General features: G+C 37.3%; 1 protein-coding gene across 2 annotated transcripts in view; it reads left to right on the top strand.

Moving 5' to 3' along the window:
* Nucleotides 1-23,655, top strand: part of STAG1 (stromal antigen 1) — a 381,447-nt gene extending 357,792 nt beyond the window's left edge. The window contains exons 27-34 of one of the 2 annotated variants that reach the window (XM_028518410.2): nucleotides 371-519; nucleotides 1,094-1,222; nucleotides 10,467-10,672; nucleotides 14,919-15,093; nucleotides 16,889-16,999; nucleotides 17,802-17,916; nucleotides 21,452-21,532; nucleotides 21,620-23,655. In XM_028518410.2, the coding sequence (XP_028374211.1) occupies nucleotides 371-519; nucleotides 1,094-1,222; nucleotides 10,467-10,672; nucleotides 14,919-15,093; nucleotides 16,889-16,999; nucleotides 17,802-17,916; nucleotides 21,452-21,532; nucleotides 21,620-21,643 (990 nt within the window). In that variant the 3' untranslated portion in view covers nucleotides 21,644-23,655. The remainder of the gene's footprint in view (nucleotides 1-370; nucleotides 520-1,093; nucleotides 1,223-10,466; nucleotides 10,673-14,918; nucleotides 15,094-16,888; nucleotides 17,000-17,801; nucleotides 17,917-21,451; nucleotides 21,533-21,619) is intronic. The other variant, XM_028518412.2, reaches the window with a different exon arrangement.
* The last annotated feature ends 767 nt before the right edge of the window (nucleotides 23,656-24,422 follow it).

The following is a 24,422-nucleotide window of genomic DNA, read 5'->3' as shown; positions in this document are numbered from 1 at the left end:
TAACAGGGAACACTTTGGTTCGCCAGTTCAATTCCCAGTTAGGGTACAACCCTGGGTTGTGGGCCAGGTCCCCAGTAGGAGGTGTGTGAGAGGCAACCACACATTGCTGGGCAGGGCCCGGGGAGAAGTAAAAAAGAAACAAATTCCTGTTTGTATTTAATCACATAAACATAAAAATGATCTCATGAAATTAGTAATAGATGACTTGGAGAAGGGGAACAGTGTGGCTACAGTTAAATGTAAGGAGGAAAAAATACATATTTTACCATATGCCTATTAAATATTTTAAAATCATATTATTCTAACAATAAATAAATACTTCTTAGCTGTAGTTTTTTCTTCTCCTTCTTCTTTTTTTGCTTCTTACTAGCTGTTTAATGAACTTGTTCAAGAGCAAGGTCCCAATCTAGATAGGACATCTGCCCACGTCAGTGGCATTAAAGAATTGGCACGTCGCTTTGCCCTAACATTTGGACTGGACCAAATCAAGACACGAGAAGCAGTTGCCACACTTCACAAGTGAGTGAGCTAAATATAAACACATTCTATTATAAAGAATCTGGTTTATTGGAATTTAACTAAAATAACTATTATTTGATCCACTTTTTTAAAAGAAAAATTGTAGAATTTTTAAGTTATAAAAACTTTAGAGATTTTCATCTCACCACTCTCAATAGGAGACCATTTTTAATTTGAAAAAACAAACTGTCCATTTTTCATCTTATGAAGTATAAAAAGTAAAGTTTAGCAAAGTATTCTTATCTGGCCTATCAGTGAGAAAATGTTGCAGGAACCTAGCAGTACTGATTTGGTAAACCTCAATTCATAACTGAAAACTGAATGACAGAAGACTTTACCTTACAAAAACTCACAGAGCTGCAATTACTTTTCACAAATTACAGTTTTCTACTGTAAAAAATAAAAGTAAATATTAGTATGCAATATATCATGCAGTTAACATTGTTTAACCATTTGATTTTGCTACTTTTAATGATGATTTTGCTGCCTTCCCAACTGCTTTTGAAATTCTAGCCCATTGAGAGAACCATGCTAGCTATCTGGAAAAATAAAGTGATATTTTCTTATACTTCAGAGATGGCATAGAATTTGCCTTTAAATACCAAAATCAGAAAGGACAAGAATATCCACCTCCCAATCTGGCTTTCCTGGAAGTACTAAGTGAATTTTCTTCTAAACTTCTTCGACAGGACAAAAAGACAGTGTAAGTTGCACATTGCAGAAGTGGCTTTTGTCATGATACTATTGTAATTTTAAATATTTAATATTTGTACTTGTTTTATGAAGATTGATATTTTTTGTTTTCTATTTTTATAATAACAAAGAAATAATTTGCTGTTTTCAAAAGAAAATGTTGACAAGGTAAGTTTTATTTAAAAGTGGAAAACTTAAGAGTAATTGTTATGGATCTCAAATTTTACAAATTGATAGGAAGATGAATCATTATTGCTAAATGAACAGGTATTTGGATTGACAGTTAAAACTTTTCCAAATATAAGTGATAGTTCTAAGGAAAGATTTGGTCAAAAAATAGTAAGCATCTAGTACTTTTCCATAGCTGTTCTAATATGGCCAGGCAGTGAACAATACAGTATCTGCCCTCAGAAAGCTTATGGTCTAATGCAGGGAGACATAACATTAAATGTACAAACAAGAATTTCAGGGACTGAAATAGAATAATATGATAGAGAATGAGTGGTGTTGGGTATTGGTGGGGATGGAGTGGTTTGAGAACTTTTTTTATTTAGGTGTTTACAGGTATACATTTCCTTCAGACTACTACTTTAACTGCATCTTGTAAGTTTTGGTATCTTGCATTTCTGTTTTCATTTATCTGAAAGTATTTTCCCATTTCCCTTGTGATTTCTTTAATCTTTCAGTTATTCAAGAGTATTTTATTTAATTTCCACGTACTTGTGAATTTCCAAATCTTCCTTCCATTATTGATTTCTAATTTCATTCCACTGTGGTTTATAATACAGTTGACTCTTGGTATTGTGCCTTCTGTGGGTTTATACAAATGTACAACACATATATCCATCTTTATGGTATCATAGAGTGTTTTACTTCCCTAAAAATCGTCTGTGTTCTGCCTAATTCATCCTTCCTTGTCTCCCCTCAACCCCTGGCAGCCACTGAATGTTGAGTTTCCATGGTTTTACCTTTTTTTAGAATGTCATATACTTAGAATCATATAGAATGTAACATTTTCGCATCAGTGTTTTTCATTTAGTACTGTGCATTTTAAGTTATTCTTATCTTTTCATAGCTTGCTAGTTCATTTCTTCTAAGCATTGAATAATATTCCATTGTCTGGATGTGCCATAGTTTTGTTTATTGAGCCCTTTACTGAAGGATTATCTTGGTTGCTTTCTAGTTTTGGCAGTATGACTAAACCTGCATCAAGTTTTTATAAGAGCATAAGTTTTCCACTCCTTTGGGTAAATACCAAGGAGTGCAATTGCTGGGTGGCATTGGTAGAGTACGTTTGATTTTGTAAGAAACCACAAAACTGTCTTCCGAAGTGGATGTATGCATTTGGCATTAGTGTTCTGGATTCTGGTCATTCTAATAGGTATTGCATTAAGTATCTCATTGTTTTAATTTGCATTTCCCTGATGACATGATATGAAGCATCATTTCATGTTTATCTGCCATCTGTATGTTTTCTTTGGTGAGGTATCTGTTCAGATCTTTTGTCCATTTTTTAATCAGATTGTTTGCTTACTGAGTTTTAACAGTTCTTTGTATGTTAGATAGTAGTTCTTTATAGATGTATGTTTTGCAGATATTTTCTCCAGCCTATGATTGTCTTCTCATTGTAGACAGTGTCTCTTGCAAAGCAGAAGTTTTAAAATTTTTAATGATTTTATGGTGGGATCTTGCCTTTGGTGTTGTATCTGACAAGTCATTGCTGTACCCAAGGTCATCTAGGTTTTCTCCTATGTAATTTTCTAGAAGTTTCATATTTTGTATTTTACATTTAGGTTTGAAATCCATTTTGAGTTAATTTTTATGAATTTAAGATCTATGTGTAGATTAATTTTTTTGCCTGTGGATGTCCAGTTCTGGCACCATTTGTTAAAAGACTATCTTTGTTCTAGTTTGTTAACCTTTGCTCCTTTGTCAAAGATCAGATGACTGTATTTATGTGGGTGTCTTTCTGGGTTCTCTATTCTGTCTTATTGATCTATGTGTCTGCTCATTCACCATTACCACACTATCTTCACTACTGTAGCTTTTTCTCCACATTATTGAGATATATTTGACATATAACATTGTATGGGTTTAAGGAGTCCAGTGTGGCAATTTGATATGTGTATATATTGCAAAATGATGATACTGTAGCTTTATAGTTAAGTCTTACAGTTGTGTATCATCAGTCCTCCAACTTAGTTCTTCGCTTTCAGTATTATGTTGGTATTCTGGGTCTTTTGGCTCTCCATATAAATCTTAGAATTGGTTTGTTACTGTCCACAAAATAACTTGCTAAGGTTTTGATAGGAAATGAGTTTTTAGATCGAGTTAGAACTGACTTTTTAACAGTATTGAGTCTTCCTACCCATGAGCATGGAATATCCTTCTGTCCATTTATTTAGTTATTTCATTTCATTTATCCTCATATAGCCCTTGTATGTGTTTTGTTAGATTCAGACCTCAGTAATTTGTGTATGGGGGGTGCTCATGTAAATGGCATTGTATTTTTAATTTCAAATTCCACTTGCTCATTGCTGATATCTAGGAAGTGATTGACATTTGTTTGTATTGGGCAACCTTGCTCTAATAGCTTATTAGTTCCCTAAGTTTGTCAGCTCTTTGGGATTTTCTGCATCAGTTTTTCTTCATGTTAGCTGTGATCAAGAACAGTTTGATTTCTGCCTTTCCAGTCTGTATACTTTATATTTCCTTGTCTCATTGCATTAACTAGAATTTCCAATACAATGTTGAGAAGGATAAGAGGGGACATTCAGCCTTGAAACAGATTTAACAGAAAAATTTCAAGTTCCTCAGCATTAAGTGTGGTGTTAGTTGTATTGTCTTTTATAAATGTTTATTATCAAGTTGGGAAAGTTTCCCTCTGTTCCTAGTTAACTGAGAGTTTTTATCATAGATGGGTTTGGAGTTTGTCAAATGCCTTTTCTGTAGCTATTGATATGATCACTTGATTTTTTTTATCCTGTTGATGTGACAGATTATATTAGCTTTGTAATGTTGGACTAGCCTTGCATACATGGATTTGGTCATGATATATACATATATATATTTAGTTTTCAAGTTAGGACTTTGCTCAAAACATCTTTATTGTTATTTTTATTTATTGAATGTTTTGGGTGACATTGGTTAATTAAAATTGTATAGGTTTCAGGTGTACATTTCTATAATATGGTCTGTATAATTCTTTTAGTAAATATTTGGACTCTATTTACTAATTTATTGAGGATTTTTGCATTTATGTTCATGAAGATACTAGTCTCTAGTGTTCCTGTGACATCTTTGCCTAGTTTTGGTATTAGGGTAATGCTGACCTCATAAGATGAGTTAGAAGATACTCTGTCACCTTGGCCAGGTACTCAGTTGGTTAGAGCCTTAGCACATCACCCCAATGTGCCAAGGTTGAGCTGATCCTTGATTAATCCCCTGTCGGGGCACATACAAGAATCAGCCAATGAATGCATAAATAACTGGAAAAACAAACCAGTGTCTCTCTCTCCCTTCCTCTTTAAAATCAGTAAATAAAATTTTTTTAAAGGAAATATTCTCTCTGCTTCTGTGCTCTAAGAGATTGTAGAGAATTAATGTATTTTCTTCCTTAAATATTTAGTTGAATTTACCAGTGAACCCAGCTGAGCCTTGTGCTTGCTGTTTTGGAAGATTATTAATTGTTGACTCACTTTATTTAATAGAATATAGGCTTATTTGGGTTGTCTGTTTGTTGTATCAGTTTTGGCAAATTGTGTGTTTCAAGGAATTGGTCTGTTTCATCTAGATTGTCAAAGTTTTGTGCATGGAGTTGTTTATAGTATTCCTTTATTTTCCTTTTAATGACCATAGGTCCTGTATAGTGGGTGTGTCCTCTTTCATTTCTGCTGTTAGTAATTTTTGTCCTTTTTTTTTTTTCTCCTAACTAGCTTGGCTGGGGGCTTATCAATTATATTGATCTTATAAATTGTAAAGGAACCAGCTTTTGATTTTGTGAATTTTCTCTGACTTCCTGTTTTCAATTTCATCTCTAATTTTTGTTCTTTTTTCCATATTGGATTTAATTTGGTCTTATCTTCGTAGTTTCTTAAGGTAAAAACATACTGACTTTAGGTTTTTCTTTTTTTTCTAATATGTATATTCATTGTTATAAATTTCCTTCTAAACACTGCTCTTACTGCATCTCACAAATTTTAATAAGTTGCTTTTTCTTTTTAATTTAGTTCAAAGTACTTTTAAATTTCTTGTGATTTTTTTATATCTGTGTGTTATTTAGAAGTGTATAGTTTAATCTCTGTATATTCGGGGATTTTTTTCCAGCTATATTTCTTTTTTTTAATTTTTTATTTAAATTTTTTAAAAATGTATTTTATTGATTATGCTATTACAGTTGTCCCATTTTCCCCCCTTTAGTTCATGTCCATGGGTCATACATATAAGTTCTTTGGCTTCTACATTTCCTATACTGCTTTTACCCTCCCCCTGTCTATTTTCTACCTACCATTTATGCTACTTATTCTCTGTACCTTTTCCCCCTCTCCCCCCCTCCCACTTCCCCTCCCCTGTTGATAACCCTCTAGATGATCTCCATTTCTGTGATTCTGTTCCTGTTCTATGTTTGCTTAGTTTGGTTTTGTTTTGGGTGTGGTTGTGAATAACTGTGAGTTTGCTGTCATTTTACTATTCATATTTTTAATCTTCTTTTTCTTAGATAAGCCCCCTTAACATTTCATATAATAAGGGCTTGGTGATGATGAACTCTTTGAATTTCACCTTAATCTGGGAAGCACTTTATCTGCCCTTCCATTCTAAATGAAAGCTTTGCTGGATAGAGTATTCTCAGATGTAGGTCCTTGCCTTTCATAACTTGGAATACTTCTTTCCAGCCCCTTCTTGCCTGCAAGGTCTCTTTTGAGAAATCAGCTGACAGTCTTATGGGAACTCCTTTGTAGGTAACTGTCTCTTTTTCTCATGCTGTTTCTAAGATTCTCTCCTTATCTTTAATCTCGGGCAATGTAATTATGATGTGCCTTGGTATGTTCCTCCTTGGGTCCAACTTCTTTGGAAGTCTATTTCCTTGGACACATTGGGAAAGTTCTCCTTCATTATTTGTTTAAATAAGTTTTCAATTTGTTGCTCTTCCTCTTCTCCTTCTGGTACCCCTATCATTTGGATGTTGGAATGTTTAAAGATATCCTGGAGATTCCTAAGCCTCTCCTCATTTGTTGTATTCTTGTTTCTCCATTCTTTTCTGGTTGAATGTTTCTTTCTTCCTTCTGTTCCACCCTGTTGATTTGAGTCCCAGTTTTCTTCCTGTCACTGTTGGTTTCCTGTACATTTTCCTTTATTTCACTTCACATAGCCTTCATTTTTTTTTCATCTAATTTGCGACCATATTTAACCAATTCTGTGAGCATCCTGATTACCAGTGTTTTGAACAGTGCATCTGATAGGTTGACGATCTCTTCATTGCTTAGTTGTATTTTTTCTGGAGCTTTGATCTGTTCTTTCTTTGGGGTTTTTTGTTTATTTGGTTTTTTGTTTTGGTTTGTTTGTTTTTGGCTCAGTGCTCCAGCCATATTTCTAATGTTGATTTCTAGTTTAATTCCATTGTGATCTGAGAGCAGACATTGTATGATTTCTATACTTCTAAACCTGTTAAGATGTGTTTTATGGCTCAGAATGTGGTCTGTCTTGGTGAATATTTCAGGTGACCATGAGGAAAATATGTATTCTGCTATTGTTGGATAAATTTGTCTGTAAATATAAACTATATCTGGGTAATTGGTGTTGTAGTTGAGTTCAACTATATCCTTACTGATTTTCTACCTGCTGAATCTGTCCATTTCTGATAGAGGGTGTGAACTCTCCAACTCTGATAGTGGATTCATCTATTTCTTTTTGCAATTCTACTGGTTTTTGCTTCACAGGGTTTGATACTCCACATACACAATAAGGATTATGTCTTTTTAGAGAATTAATCCCTTTATCAGTCTGTAGTGCTGTGTAAAGTCTGCTCTATCGGAAATTAATATACCTCCTGCTGCTTTCTTTTGATTAGTGTTAGCATGGTATATCTTTCTCTATGCATTTACCTTTAATCAGTATGTATCTTTATATTTAAATTGACTTTCAGTAGACAACCTATATTTGGGTCTTGTTCTTTGATCTAATGTAACAACCTCTGTCTTTTACTCAGTGATTTAGACCATTGACATTCAAATTGATACTCATACAGTTGGATTATTATCCTACTGTATTGTTGCCCTTGTTGTTTGCTTCTACTTTTGTCTTCCATTCTTTTTCTGCCTTTTGTGGCTTTAATCGAACATTTTAGGATTCTATTTACTCTCCTCTCTTGGTATATCTATACTTTGTTAACACAATAATCCAATTCATCCCTCCCATCCTCTGTAACATTGCTGTCATTCACTTCATTATTATACAGCAAACATAATTGCATACATTGTGGGTATTCTTTTTCTAAAAAAAATTTTTATTTTAGAGAGAGGAAATGAGGGTGGGGGGGAGAGAACCATCGATTTGTTGTTCCACTTATTTATGCATTTATTGGTAGATTCTTGTATGTGCCCCGACTAGGGATTGACACCACAAGCATGCCATATCAGGACAGTGCTCTAACCAGCTGAACTACCCATCCAGGGCAGGTATTATCATTTTGAACAAGCTTATTTGTTAGATCAATTAAGAATAAGGAAAGTAAGTTTTTATTTTACCTTCATTTATTCCTACTTCAATGCTCTTCCTTACTTTATGTAAATCCAAGTTTCTGACCTTTATTATTTTCCTTCTCTCTAAAGAACTTCTTTTAACATTTCTTGCAAAGCAGATCTAGCAACAGAGTCTCACAGTTTTTAATTGGGAAACTATTTCTCCATCTTGAAGGATAATTTTGTAGGGCACAGAATTTTTGACTGGTGGGTTTTTCTCCTAACATTTTAATATTTCACTCCACTCTCTTGCTTACATGGTTTCTGAGAAGTTAGGTATAATTCTTATCATCTTCCTCTGTAGCTAAGTTACTTTTTTTCCTCTGGCTCTTTTCAGTATTTTTTTCCTTATTTTTGATGTCCTGTAGTTTGAAAATAATGTATCTAAATATAGTTCTTTTTGCATTTATCCTGCTTAGGATTCTTGAGTTTCCTGTATCTGTGGTTTAGTGTCTAATATTAATTTTGTCATTATTATTTTAAATAGTTCTCTTCCTTTCTCTCTTCTCTTTATGACATTCCCATTATGCATATATTTTACCTTTTACATTTGTACTACAGTCCTTAGATGTCGTAATGTTTTTTTTTTTCATCTCTTTATTTTTCAGTTTTCAAGGATTCTGTTGAGCTTTCCTCCAGCTCATTCTTTCCTCATCCATGTCCAGTCTGCTAACAAGCCATCAGAGGCATTTTTTTTCCATCAGAGTTGTTAGCATATTAATCATAGTTGTTTATTCCAAGTCTGGAAATTCTGGCCTTTCTGCCCTGTCTGGTTATGATCTTGCTCCATTTCTTCCCGTTGTGTTTTTTGCCTTTTGGTATAGCTTGTAATTTGTTCTCAATAGCTGTACATTATGTACTAGGTAAAACAAACTGCTGTAAATAGGCAGTTAGTAATGTGGTGGTGAGGTGTAGGAGGAGGGGAGCATTCTATAGACCTGTGATTAGGTTGCAGCCTTTTAGTGAGCTATGTCTCTGAACTGTGAACCTCACATGGGCTTTTCTGGGGCGGCAGGGTTCCCACCTTCAGGTGGAACAGGATGAGTAGAGTAGGTTGGAGTTGACTGTTTCCCTTGCCAGTTAGTCTCCAGTACTGTGGGGGGGCTCCCCTTTAACTGGGTACCCTGGAGTTTCTTACTCTCAGACTTGTCTACAGTGTGCCTCCAGGAATTCATGAACTATATAGTACAGATTTTCTGACCCCAGCAATGGTTCCCAAGGGGATTTGTGCTCATGTGTTTGTCTCAGTAAGCTATGACCTCCTCTGTTGTGTCTCTACAATGATTTTCCACTCTTACAGATCCAAGAGTTGCTTTTTTCAACTTTTTACTTATTAGGATGCATTGGCAACTTACAGACTCTTTGCATGCAGAATTGGAAACCAGCCTATTGTGATTTTATTTTTAAGCCTGGCTTTTTAGGAGTTGCTGTTAGGTCAGAATAGCCAGCATTTGGTTGGAGGTTGTATTTAAGCCACCTGTGCCAGTGAGGTTTCCCCACTATGTTGATAGATGTGTAGGGTTTGGGGAATGATTTCAAAGCTGGCCCCATCCCCTGTTCTATTTGCTCATGAATAGGTGCAGCTTAGCATATGTACACAACCTTCTCATTCCAGGAGGGCTCTTGGTGTTGGTTCTCTTAAATGTCTGGCTGTTCTACTTTCTCATTTGTTGCCTAAAGTATAAAGAGCTGCCAACACCCTTAGGCAAGAAATACTGTATACTGTATTCCAAGTAAAGTCAGTCCTCCCAGATAGCTGGAAAGCTTCATCATATAGTCTGCCTCAGCCTCTGGGCAGAATTTTTATGCCACTGAACAGGATCTGGGTGCTGGGATAGTATCCCTCTGATTCCAGAACAACACCCCTCTTCTATGGTCAGGTCCAGGGTTACCCCTGGTTCTTGGCTTTCTCCTTCAGTTATGGAATTTCTGCTCTACAAGGGAGCTGAGGTGAGGCATTCAGGGCCCAGTTTTCTTAGCCTGCTGTGCCTGGGGTAGGAAGTACTACCCATCAAGTTGGGGTTTGTGGGGGTGGGGCCTCGTTGCTCCCAGCTGCTGTCCAAAATAGAATATCCATAATATACAGATGGCCTGCTTCTTCCAGAGCAGCTCTAAACAGAAAGAAAGGGAGCCCCCAATCTTCTTATCCATGTCTTCCCAGAGCAGAGCTCCCAGAGTAGAGTTTCTATAACACACAGTTGTCGTGAAGGAGAAGGGGACAAGGGAATGATGCAGGATGTTGCTCAGTGCTACAAACTGTCATTGTTATTACTGAGATGTGGAAGATATTCTTGAATAAATGTTTTCTCCATTTTTTGTACAACCTTAAGACAATTTCAAGACTTTAAATGATTGTCTTTTATAATTTTCACAACTTAAAGGGTCGTTTGGCTGGGGAGAGACTGAATGCAAAAAGTGTGTCCTTAGAGATTCTTTAGAACCTTCTGAGAGCGCTTCATGTTATGAAAATATTGAGTACCTCCATGAAAATCACCGCTTCTTCTATTGTGTTTCTAGTCATTCATACCTTGAAAAATTCCTTACGGAGCAGATGATGGAAAGGAGGGAAGATGTATGGCTTCCACTCATTTCCTATAGAAATTCGTTAGTCACTGGAGGTGAAGATGATAGGATGTCTGTGAACAGTGGAAGTAGCAGCAGCAAAACTTCCTCAGTAAGGAATAAAAAAGGACGGCCCCCACTTCACAAGAAACGAGTAGAAGGTAAGTCTGTTTTTACACTGTGAGACAAATAGCTCTCCTGGTATTATAGAGATAAAAAATAGCAAATAATCTGTTGAAGCAAAGTGATACTGTTAAGCATATTATGTCCTTGTATATTTGATACACAGTGAGAGATTCAGGCAGAAATGTTGGAATTAATAATGTGGGGCAGAAAAAAAGGAAAACAAAAGTTAAAAGAGCATGGAACACAGAGGAAGATAGGCACAAAGGAAAAAAAGGACATAGTTATGGTAGTTTGTAAAACTGATCCCATACTATAGTTCTCTAATACATTAAATTTTAAAATAAGATAGTTATAATGTTATTCTGTAAAAACTCATACTAATACAGGAGAGATTCTGGTAAGCTGAGGGTAGACCTCTGTCACAAATTAAATATATCAGAACAGCTTTCCATTGCTAACACTTGAATGGATCATTTACTTTTGTATATTATAACAGTGATGGCCAAATGTGGTTTCATAAACCTCATGAACTGTGGGGAACGAGGAGTTGAATTACAACATAAATGTGATCAGTGGTCAATATTCATATATCAAAAAAGACTAAAAATTGCTTTACAAGTAATAGAACAAAGTATTACTTTTTAATCATACTTTATTGATTATGCTATTACACTTGTCCCAAACTTCCCCCTTTGCCCCACTCCACCTTTCACCCTCCACTCCCTCAAGCAGTCCCTGTACCATTGTTCATGTCCATGGTCATGCATATAAGTTCTTTGGCTACTCCATTCCCTATACTATACTGTACATCCCTATGGATATTTAGCACAGTAATCCAGATTTTACACCAAAGAAACTAAAGCCTAGAGAATTTAAATAACAAAAGAAGAATATGTTTTGGTAGTGGAGCTCCCAATATGATTTGATTACCTTTGGGACTAAGAAAAACATTTATAGACCAGATAACCTAATTTGGTAATTGTTAAGTTGCAAAAAGTGAAAACTTGCTCAATATCAGTTTGAAATTTACCAAGCAGCTCAGGTTATTTGCCTAGAACCTTCAGGCAGCAGAGTCCCATTTGTTTGGAGTAACCATGAGAGCTTTGCAAGAATGTTTCCATTGGAGAATCTTGAGGGGTTAGCAGGATCTCTTCCAGAAGAGTAAGTTCTTCCTGAAGTTATTCATTCATTAAGTCTTAACCAAACACCTTCCTAAGAACCATGCTAAGTGCTGGAGATGAGGTGTTAATAAAAGAGCTCATAGTATAGATAAGAGACAGAAGCATGCAGTTTTCAGTTCAGCATGGTAAATGCAATGATTGGCCAGAAAAATTCTCTGGAAACATACAAGAAGTGGCCAAACTTTTAATGAATCAGGAAAGGTATTCTGGAAAAGATGACATGTAGTAAAGAGCTGAAAAGTGAGTGTACCTGGTTAAGAACCATTCTTATGATCATAAAATTTTAAGTTAAGAGAATAAAAGTTTTGAATTAAGTATTAAACGAAAAGTGGTATGAGTAAAAGAAGATATAACATTCTTGCTGAGTAAGAAGAGGTTTAGTAATGAGCCTCACACAGGTGGAATGACCTTAACCTAACAATAGTAGACATTTCCAGGGACAGAAAAGCTAATAAAACATATACATACATCTGACAAAATTTTGGACACCTGAGACATGCACACAGAGACATAGAATGCTTGACAGCAGATGAGGAACCTAACATGGACACATCTCTGAGACTTACTGGGGGAGAAAAACAATGGAAAGACATAACAGTAATATTTTTTAGGTCTTCCATATTAAGAAAATAATTTAGAATTTTTATAGATACGATGTTTATAGTTAAGTAGTATTTTATTAGTATGTGGTTTAGGTATACAAATGCTTTAATCTGTTCTAGTCTAGTCAGCTTCAGAAGAAGGAAAAAGTTCCCAGTACCTTGAAGAAACTTAAATCTAATTAGCGATAACATATATGTACATGACAAATATACACCGCCATTGCAGGACAGTGCATACTTTAGTCTTAGCAAGGATGGTTCTATTTCCTCTGGAAGTTAAAAGGGAATGGTAACTAGGGCTGGGTGGGTGATCATGCAAGATTTCCCTTAAGAGGTAGGACTTAGAGGCATGGAAAGAATGAGCCTTTTAACCCTTCCCCACATAAATGACTTGGAAAAGAACTTTTTCCTCTGGTGACCAGTGTTCAGTTGTGTAACAGGATTTGCTGATTTCTCATTAAAGCCCTCAGACTGTTGCTGCATGGGGCCCCTTTAAGACCTACAGGCCCCTTATTGCTTGAGTAAAGGAAGTTTGCAGGGTTTTCAAACTGGCTCCATTCTCCTTTTACCATGAGATATAGAGGAACTTGGAATAGATGATAATGTAAAGACAGTTAACATTTCATGGTTTTATACATTACCTCATTTAATCTCTACAAATATATGAGGTAAGATACTGGTACTCCTATTTTGTATATGAAAAACCTGAATTTTGGAAGTTTAACTCAAAAGTCACACAAGCAAGTGAGGATGCAAAACAAGGCAGTGTGGAGAGGACCTGAACAGACCAGGTAGCGGCTGGCAGAGCAGGCAGTCCCACATTTGCATGCAGATAAATTGGGAGAAAACTGGGGAGTGAGACAGACCCATGCAACCCAGGGTTCCAGCATGGGGAAACAAAGCCCAAAACCTCTGACTGAAAAAAACTTGTGGGGGTTGTGGTGGTGAGAGAAACTCCCAGCCTCACAAGAGAGTTCCTTGGAGAGACTCACAGGGTCCTAGAAAGTACACAGACCCACCCACCTGGGAATCAGCATCAGAAGGGTCCAGTTTGCTTGTGGGTAGTGGGGAAAGTGACTGAAAGCCGGCCAAAAGTAAACAAGCAGCACTGTTCTCTCTGGGAACCTTCCCCCCATATACAGTCCCACAACATGACAACATGGGTGGCTTCACCCCTTACTACATAACAGGTGCACCAAGACAAAAACAAATGGCCCAAATGAAAGAAGTAACAGCTCCAGGAAAAATACAAGTAAGCAATGAAGAGATAGCCAACCTGTCAGATGCGAAGTTCAAAACACTGGTAGGAAGCTCACAAAATGGTTGAGTATGGTCACAATAAAGGAAAGAGTGAAGGCTATACAAAGTGAAATAAAGAAAAATATGCAGGGAACCAACAGTGAAGGGAAGGAGACCAGGACTCAAATCAATGGTCTGGACCAGAAGGAAGAAACAAGAATTCAAAAAAAAAGCAGAGCCTTGGGAACCTCTGGGACCACTTTAAACATTCCAACATCCAAATTGTAGGGGTGCCAGAAGAAGAGAAAGAGCAAGAAATGGAAAACTTACTTGAAAAAATAATGGAGAACTTCCCCAAGCGGGCAAAGGAAATAGACATGCAAGTCCAGGAAGCTCAAGAGAGTCCCAAAGAAGTTGGATCCAAGGAGGAGCACACTAAGGCACATCATAGTTACATTACCCAAGATGAAAGAGAAGGAGAGAATCTTAAAGGCAGCAAGAGAAAAGGAGCCAGTTACCTACAAAGGAGTTCCCATGAGACCATCAGCTGACTTCTCAAAAGAAACCTTACAGGCAAGAAGGGGCTGGAAAGAAGTATTCCAAGTCATGAAAGGCAAGGACCTACATCCAAGATTACTCTAGCCAGCAAAGCTTCCATTTAGAATGGAGGGGCAGATAAAGTGCTTCCCAGATAAGGTCAAGTTAAAGGAGTTCATCATCACCAAGCCCTTATTACTGTATGTGAAATGTTAAAGGGACTTATCTAAGAGAAAGGAGAAGATCAAAACTATGAACAGTAAAATGACAATAAACTCACAACTATCAACAACCAAACCTAAAAAAATTCAAAAATGAACTAAGCAAACAACTAGAACAGGAACAGAACCAGAGAAATAGAGATCACATGGGGGGTTATCAGTGGGGTGGGGTACAGAGGGAATGGGGGAAAAGGTAGAGGGAATAAGAAGCATAAATGGTAGGTAGAAAATAGACAGGGGGAGGTTAAGAATAGTATGGGAGATGGAGAAGCCAAAGAACTTATATGTACGACCCATAGACATGAAATAAGTGGGGGAGGGGGGTTGCTGGTAGGGGGTTTGCAGGGCAGAGAGGAATAAAGGGGTGGGGAGATATGGGACAACTGTAATAGCATAATCAATAAAATATATTTTTAAAATGTTAAAATAGTTCATGCTGTAACTTATACCACAGTTCACTTCACCCGTGACATTCTGTGACTCTTAACTGGAATTTTACAGATGAAAGTCTGGATAATACATGGCTAAATAGGACTGACACCATGATTCAGACTCCTGGACCCCTGCCAACACCACAGCTCACATCTACTGTCCTGCGGGAGAATAGCCGGCCCATGGGAGAGCAGATTCAGGAACCTGAATCTGAACATGGTTCTGAACCCGACTTTTTACACAAGTAAGTAGTACAAGTTCATTTCTTGATTAAAAAAAAAAACAAACCTGTAACTGTTAAAGAAACTAACTAAAACTTGTTGTTCATCAAGTCATGAACTGGTCAGTTCATGAAAAAACAAAGCCACAAATAAAGGTTAAATAATTTACATTAGAAGATGTATAATAAGCCTGAAAATGCATGTTTGCAGTTTAGAGACTTTTCAGTGCATGATTCTTCACTAACTGCTACTTTCAGGTGGAGTTTGCACAGTCATTGGGCAGGTCTGTGTCTTCTGACGTACTTGGCAAGAAAACATTCAGGTCAATTCACTGACAAAAAGAGCCTATACTAGTCTGAAAACAAAGATGTAGACTGTGTTAGTTTTATCATCCATTTAACTAACAGTACTTCATCTTGATTAAGTTTATATTTTAAACTATTTGTAGATCAAGAATGAGTAAGATATTTGATAAATTCTAAGAAACAGTTGCCTTTTTGCTAAGAGAAAATCGAGATCTTACCTTTTCCCACAGTAGCAATTAAAATGTTTTCTAGTATCCGTGCTCTGAAAAATGTGATTGTGTGACTTTTGCTATTAAAAAAAAATCTTAACTTTTTCTTTGTTTTTTTCACCCAACTTGGAAATTCTCTTAGTTTCTCACTTGTGTTCCTACTCATACTGGGGTAATGCTATAAATTACTCAGATGGATAAGAGAGAGAATTCTCACTTGAACTCAATAAATTAAGCTGGTTAGAAATGGAAAGAGGAGATTTTAGAGCTATTCAGATCCTAAATTTTCATAAGGCAGCTTCGCATTGAGGATCTGCCTTTCTTGAAAGCTGAAATGGTAATTGTCAGCCACTCCATAACTGGGCATTCTTAGATGATTTTACCATATGACCAGCTTCCTACAAGGTGGGTTCTCCTCATTAGAGCTGCCTGCCTTACTTCCCTGAGTTTACCACTTGTCAGTTCCTCCTTGCTGCAGTCTGCCACCTATTCTAGATTTATAGGTTTAATCAAGGTGGTAGCCCCACATAATTATGTAAAGACAGCTTCTTAGAGAGAATTTCATACAACAGATTTTATGTACTAAAAATTATTAAAGTTTACATCCTGTAAAAGTCCCAAAAGGTGTGTTTATGCAACTATTCATGTTCCAGTAAGTACTGAATAGAGGTGAAGACTTTCCTCAGCATGCACCTGATTCCAAATCTCCTCAGAAGGGCTGAGAAAAACTGTTGCGCCCTACCTTGTTCAACTCAAGGGTTCTGAGTACCAGGCCAGCGTCATTTTTGTTCTGTAGGGGACTGGCTGCCCAGCTAGGAACACTTGTGAGTATGACAGCAGCTGAATGCAGAGATCTGGGAAGCACTCATTTGGCAGGGATTTGGGGAATGAAGCTGATGATTTAAGTACATGTAGAGTAGGGGAAGAAAAAGTTTCCCCCACCCTCTTTGGGCTCTGGGCTGACTCTGAAGAGTCTGTTACCAATAAAAGGACCTTTTTTTATTTACTGCTTCTTAATTGCCTTCAGCTCAAAATAATTTATCTCAAAGTGGCATATTTGGGGATTTCCTTCACACCTAACAAATAGCCATGGCCAGTTTCTCTTGGAGACTTAGGAATCTTTCTGGTCAGCATACTGCCATTTGTACAAGGGCAGATCCTTTGATGATGCTCTCACCCTTGACCCTAGAATAAATCCATCTAACTTCCCCTACATGGGGATTAGGCCAGCCATTTTATCATCGGATTTACTAGCTAATATCATTATCTACTGCCACAAGATGAATAATAGTGCTGTCTCTTAGTCCTCAGATGCAGATCTCTTGGTTAGGCCAGCCAAAATTAGAAGACTTAAATCGGAAGGACAGAACAGGAATGAACTACATGAAAGTGAGAACTGGAGTGAGGCATGCCGTGTAAGTGTCACATCCAGTATCACAAGAACATAACTATGTGATGCTGGTTATTTTGTGGAATTACTTGGATTCCTCTGATGTTTGGTCTTAGGAGTTAAAATCATAATTCAGGTTATGTTATGCAGCATAGGACAGGAATGGAAGGCATGGGCCCTTGAGGTTTTAATTGTTTAAATCCTGTGCAGCATGCTACTTGCCAAGTATGGGGCTTTGGGCAAGCTGTAAAACCTCTGTGCTCAGGTTCCTCATTTGTAAATTTGGGATGATAATAGTACCAACTACTTAAAGAGTTTTTGTGCAAATGGATACATAGCTAAATAAATGTTAACCACTATTACTGTTATTGAATTTAAATTATATTCCTTTGTGCCCTGGATGGTATGGCTCAGTGGATTGAGTGCTGGCCTGCGAACCAAAGGGTTGCCAGCTCAATTCCTAGTCAAGGCACATGCCTGGGTTGCAGGCCAGGTCCCTGGTGGGAGGGCATGCAAGAGGCAACCACACGTTGATGTTTCTCTCCCTCTCTTTCTCCCTCCTTTCCTTTCTTTCTCCCTCCTTTCCTCTCTCTCTAAAAATAAATAATCTTTAAAAATTATATTTCTTTTTGATGAGTTGAGATGAAATTTTGAACCAAATGAATGATCTGTAATTGCATTAGAGTTCAGTATCATAATCTGTGCCGTCAGTGTATCGGTTGTAATTGGAAGGTGTATTTTTATCGGTTAGATAACCTCAAGTAAGAGCCAGGACTCCAAATTCAGTGAATATGAACAGCTTTCTGACTGTGCTTTTTCCTTATCAGTCGGGGCCTAATGGAGGAAGATGCTGAGCCCATCTTTGAAGATGTGATGATGTCATCCCGGAGCCAGTTAGAAGATATGAATGAAGAATTTGAAGACACCATGGTTATTGATCTGGTAAGGAAATTCAATACATTTTTATTTTGTTAAAATATGTGAAGGTGTTGTTGTAAGACATTTTTGTTTTCAGAAACCAGAGGAAGAGGGGATAACACTGACCAGCAATGGGGAGGGCCAGTGTAAGTCTTGTGGGCATTTGGATGAGCTTCGTGGTTTTCAAGCCTGCTTTCAAAGCAGTCCAATTTTGAACTCTGGCAAAGGGTGAACTGGTTGCTTCTTTTTAACTTTTTGGAAAAACAAACACTAGATCTAATAAATAATCTTTTAAAAAATTATTTCTTTCAGATGAGTTGAGATGAAATTTTAAACCAAATGATCTTTTACTTTTATGCTCTTGTACTTTTTTCTTCATTTTTAGTAACATCTTTATAGAGATATAATTACAATTAATTGAGCACAATTCAGTGTTAGCTTACTCAGAGTTGGGGTGCCACTATCACGCCAATTTTAGAACATTTCATCACCCCCAAAAGAAAATCCATACCCTTTAGCAGTCAACCTCCGCCATTCTCACCAGCCCCAAGCCCTAGGCAACCACTGTCTACTTTCTGTCTCTACAGATATGCTTATTCTGAACATTTAATATAAATGGAACTATACAATATATGGTCTCTTGTGATGGGCTTCTTTCACTTTTTTAATGTTTCAAGATTCATCTATAATGTTGCATCAATTCATCCTTCTTTTTTAAGTATATTCTATTCATTATGCTATTACAGTTGCTCCATTATTCTGTCCCCTTTATCCCCCTCTGCCCTGCATCCCCCCCTCCCTCCAACAACCTGGCCCCACCCCCAACTTAATTCATGTCCATGGGTCACACATATGTTCTTTGGCTTCTCCATCTCCCATACTATTCTTAACCCCCCCCCCCCCCCCGTCTATTTTCTACCTACCATTTATGCTTCTTATTCCCTCTACCTTTTCCCCCATTCCCTCTGTACCCCACCCCACTGATAACCCCCCATGTGATCTCTATTTCTCTGGTTCTGTTCCTGTTCTAGTTGTTTGCTTAGTTCATTTTTGAATTTTTTTTAGGTTTGGTTGTTGATAGTTGTGAGTTTATTATCATTTTACTGTTCATAGTTTTGATCTTCTCCTTTCTCTTAGATAAGTCCCTTTAACATTTCACATACAGTAATAAGGGCTTGGTGATGATGAACTCCTTTAACTTGACCTTATCTGGGAAGCACTTTATCTGCCCCTCCATTCTAAATGGAAGCTTTGCTGGCTAGAGTAATCTTGGATGTAGGTCCTTGCCTTTCATGACTTGGAATACTTCTTTCCAGCCCCTTCTTGCCTGTAAGGTTTCTTTTGAGAAGTCAGCTGATGGTCTCATGGGAACTCCTTTGTAGGTAACTGGCTCCTTTTCTCTTGCTGCCTTTAAGATTCTCTCCTTCTCTTTCATCTTGGGTAATGTAACTATGATGTGCCTTAGTGTGCTCCTCCTTGGATCCAACTTCTTTGGGACTCTCTTGAGCTTCCTGGACTTGCATGTCTATTTCCTTTGCCCGCTTGGGGAAGTTCTCCATTATTTTTTCAAGTAAGTTTTCCATTTCTTGCTCTTTCTCTTCTTCTGGCACCCCTACAATTTGGATGTTGGAATGTTTAAAGTGGTCCCAGAGGTTCCCAAGGCTCTGCTTTTTTTTTGAATTCTTGTTTCTTCCTTCTGGTCCAGACCATTGATTTGAGTCCTGGTCTCCTTCCCTTCACTGTTGGTTCCCTGCATATTTTTCTTTATTTCACTTTGTATAGCCTTCACTCTTTCCTTTATTGTGACCATACTCAACCATTTTTATGAGCATCCTAATTACCAGTGTTTTCAATTCTGGATCTGGTATCTTGACTATCTCCTCGTCATTTAGTTTTTTTCTCTGAAAACAGAGTTTTGATTTGTTCTTTTATTTGGCTCATATTTCTTTGTCTTGGCACATCTGTTACATTGTAAGAGGCAGGGCCTTTAGTATTCACCAGGGTGGGGCAGCCCACTTTGCTGCATTGTGGCACTGTTTGTGGTCTCTTCCTGTAACCCCACAAGTGAATTGCTACCTCATGGTGCTGATTCCTAAGTGGGTGGGCCTGTGTACATTCTAGGGTCCCATGAGCCCCTCCAATGGACTCTTCCTTGAGACTGCGAGTTACTACCACTGCCAGAATCCTCACAGATTTTTACAGCTAGAGGTCAATTTGAGGCTTTCTTTTCCCACGCTGGAACCCTGAGTTGCATGGTCTGTCTCACTTCCCAGTTGTTCCTCCCAATTCATCCATCCACACGGGAATGTGGGGCTGCCCAGTCTGCTAGCTGCTGCCTTGTGATGTGTTCTCTCTGCCCCAGCCGCCTGTCTCAGCCCCTCCTGCCAGTCTAGATGAATATTTCTTCTTTAACTCCTTGGTGGAAGTTCTAATTGGGTTTTTTTGTTGTTGTTTTTAAATTAGTTATACATCTTTTGGTTGTGGGAGGAAGCAAAGCATATCCACCTACACCTCCATCTTGGCTGGAAGCTTCTAGTCTCTTGTACTTTAAATTGGAGAGTGACAATATACCCTATGGTCCAACACGACCAAATGCAGAATATTAACTAGGTATATTAAGACATTCACTTTGTCGGGAATAGTAATGCTTGGTGATTGTGTTTTGTTTGTTTTTAATTTCTATCCATTAGTGATACATAAATTCGATATGTATACATATGGGAATTATAGATTAAATGACGTGGAGAAGAAAAAAAAAACAGTGAGACCACTCAATGAAACAAGATTTGCAAGTGTTTGACAATAACTGAAGTTGAGTGATGGGAACATGAGTATTTATCATATTCCTTTCTCTCTTTGTATTAATTTGCTGAGGTTGCCAATAAATACCACTGAGTGGTTGGCTTAAATAGCAGAAGTTTATTCTCACAGTTCTGGAGGTATCAGTAGGGTTGATTTCATTCTGATACCGCTATAACTTGTGGATGACCATCTTTTTTCTTTGCCTTTACATGATCTTTTCTTTCTTCTAAGGACACGAATTATATTGGATTAGAAACCACCCACCTTTTAACTAATTTCCTCTTCAAAAGCCCTGTCTCCAAGTAACAGGCACATTCTGAAGTACTTGGGGTTAAGACTTTAACATGAATTTGGAGACATGTTTTATCCCATAACATTCTGCTTTATATGTTTTGATTTTCCCTGAGATCATGTCATTCCAATCTATTAAATTCTGTCACCTAGCATTTGACCCACTTTATAATGCTATGATTGAATGTTCTATGTTTATAGGCCCCAAATTATTTTTATGCATTTACATACTCAATCGATTCATAATTTGAAAGCTTTTTCTTGTCTAAGTGATAATTAAAAGCCAGCTATTTTTTAAATGTATGCTCCATGTAAAAAGCCAGGTCCTTTTTCTTTCAAAAGTGACCCTTAGTAATTCTGTATATTTATGGCACCACTGGAAATACTAGCTGCTTATTATCACAGTTCTTTGTCTTAATTCATCTCCAGAAAAAAAATGAACTAACTAACTGGCTTCTCTTTCCAGCCCCCATCAAGAAATCGGCGAGAGAGAGCTGAGCTGAGGCCAGATTTCTTTGATTCTGCAGCTATCATAGAAGACGATTCAGTAAATGTTAAATTATTACTACCTTTTATTTATGGTTCTGGGTCTTGTTTTTGCATGAATTTAATGATTGTGTTTCTCATTTTCTAGGGATTTGGAATGCCTATGTTCTGAAGTCTGAAGAAAACTTATGAATCTGGAACTCTATTATTTAGAGCTAGAGGCCTATATACTGTGATAGCTTGTATGGGGAAAAACACTTTTGATGTGGTCTGATTTGTTTTTTAATCAAATGGTTGAGGTCAATCCCCTTTTGCAGTGACAGAAGAGGAGCATGTAAATTACCCAAGGGAGTGTTGATGAATGTCACCTCAGAAAGACTGACCTGAAAAATCATTTGTGTCCTAACATTGGACTTGCCCAAAACAGATGTGTTTTTTCTGGAAGGAGGAAAACATTTTAAATTTTTAAAACAGTTGTCAAGATAAACACTGTTATACACCTGTTTTATGAAAACTCCGCATTGAGTAAAAAAATATTTTTAACTTTATTTTCCTGTTGTACAATTTAAAAACCGTTTTAACATTTTGCCTTTTTATGTTTTAAAAGCTAACCATTTTTATTAAACCTATGAGTAAGCAGCTCATTTTAATTGCTGAAGAGTGTTTTGGAGCTCACTGGATTTGGTTGACTTGATGGAATACAGAAATATGGAGGAGCAGAATACTGACATGCTAAGATGAAATTCTGACAGTGCATCTCTGCCAAAAACCACACGCCCTCTATGGATATGGATTCCCAGATTTTATATACTCTTGAATAAAAAGGTTTATTTTTATTTATAACGGGCATAAAATAAGAAATGTCCATGCAGCCATTTTTCCAACAGATGCTGTACACCGTTCATTTTATATAGAATAGGGATTCAAATACAGTACATTTTCTATCGGTATTTGTTCTGTGCATTTTTAGCAACTTCTACCAGCAAATAAAGTATTCTCAGTAAAACAAAAATGGTTCTCAAGTTATCAGTTTGCTGTTTTTACCACTTATTTCATGCCCTGCCAAATTCAAGTTACATAGACTTCCATTTTCTTAAAAAGATAATCATAAAGAACTCCTTTGCCATGCAAAAGTAATTTTAAGTGTAACATAACTGTGTCTATTTCCCATGCACTTAATACCTTTATTATGCGCTAATTTTGTGAATTAAGTTTACCAATTATAGAAGTATGTGCTGCATAGAAGTCTGTGCTTAGAGGGTGAAGTTCCTAAGCTTACCTTGAAATACAGCTACATTTCAGTGTTAAATGTGCATATTAAGAATAATTCTTTTGAGGAAAGAAATTACGAATCTTCAGGACAGCCTTCAATGGTTTAGAGTTACAGTCTGCTTAGACCTATTATGACTTGATACTGTTGTTGTTTTTAAAAGCCCACTTAGTTGCTTCCTTTCTGATTTTTAAAGTAAGCCTCGATGTCCAAACCAATCCATCCACAACTGTTTCCGGGCTGGTTTTTTAGTAGCTGCAACAGAATCATGAGGCTTGCCCTTTTACTAAAAATGAAAAGCATTTAAAAAAAAAAAAAAAAAACAACAATCTGTGCACCCAATGATTATCTTTTGTCCAGGAAAGCAAAATGCATTTTCTTCATCCTTTTAGTAAACACAAAACAGATTTTTCTCAACATCTGTATAGTTCTGGGGGGAAAAAGAAAATTCAGTTGCCAAAAAATGTTTTATCTGCTAATTTAGCAATTCCTGGGCTCCAGTTAGGGGGGCTGAGGTCTCACTTTCATCCAGAGATATGGACTTCACTGAAAGTGAAGGGGCAGGAATGACTGGACAGTCTGCCACACCAGCCCTGCCTGTGGTTCTGGCCAGGGAGCAAGCTGGGAGGTGTCCTGGCACAGGCACAGATTGATCCTTTGCTCGACAGTCTCATGTGGAAAACAGATGCTGACTTAGAACTGTAGGCTACCATGCAACAAAAAAGGCATAATAGCTACTCCAATGGGTTTCCAGTTCAGTTTGAAATCAATCGAAATTTTGTATTTTCAGTGTCTCCTTGATTGGTTTTGCTAGTAATTCTGTAAATTGTACATTTGCAATATGAGGTTTTTTTTCCTTTTGTACAATTTGAAACTGATGCTTCACCTTTCCTTTAATAAACTATTCAAAATCAGGCTGTGGTAGTCATCCTATTGTACTACTAGGAAAGCTTTAAAGAGATGATTTTCTGTCCTGCAGCTCTTGAGAGTTTGCTCTTTCAGATATTTGTTAAATGATGGCAAAATCACTGTATCAGTGAGTTTTTCTTTTAAAGAAAGCAGGAATTTGGGACCAGCTCCTTAATTTTCTTTCATTCCTTGAATTTCCCATGAGAGAATGGATAGGCCAGGTTGTCAGTGGTTCAGGAGAAAGTCTTGCTGGCTGAGTTTTGGAGGAGGCATCCAGAGACTATCCACTGGTCTATAGCCTGAGTGCTCCCTGTGCCTGAGATCTAGACCCTGGGCTTATGCATGGTTGCCCCCTAGCAGTGGTCCTTTAAAGACCACCTAGATTCTACTCTAGAAGTGAGTTTTTCTTGACACTGATGCTAGAGGTCACACCTTATACTTTATGGATCTGGCCATGTATTTTGGGCCATGTTCATTAGGTGGCCTAAGATGTCTGCAGAAAAAAGCAGGGATGTAGGGGATAAATCAGCAGGTGAGCTCTCTAGACAGGTAATATGGATCGGTTTGTCTCCGTGGCAGCTCCTCTTGAGTGGTATATGTTTATGAAACAAGACCAGGGCTTTACTTATGTGTGACTCAATCTTGGGATAACCTTGCCAACTTCCCAGCTATTATTTGACTATGACTTGAAGTCCATCAAACATGGAAACAAAGGCCTAGCGCCTGCTCAGCCCATTTCAGTGTGAATAGACAAAAATCTCAGGTAAGGTTC

Source organism: Phyllostomus discolor, chromosome 7 (genome assembly GCF_004126475.2).
Source record: "Phyllostomus discolor isolate MPI-MPIP mPhyDis1 chromosome 7, mPhyDis1.pri.v3, whole genome shotgun sequence".
NCBI classification, from domain to species: domain Eukaryota; kingdom Metazoa; phylum Chordata; class Mammalia; order Chiroptera; family Phyllostomidae; genus Phyllostomus; species Phyllostomus discolor.
This window is presented reverse-complemented; position numbering and strand designations above follow the sequence as displayed.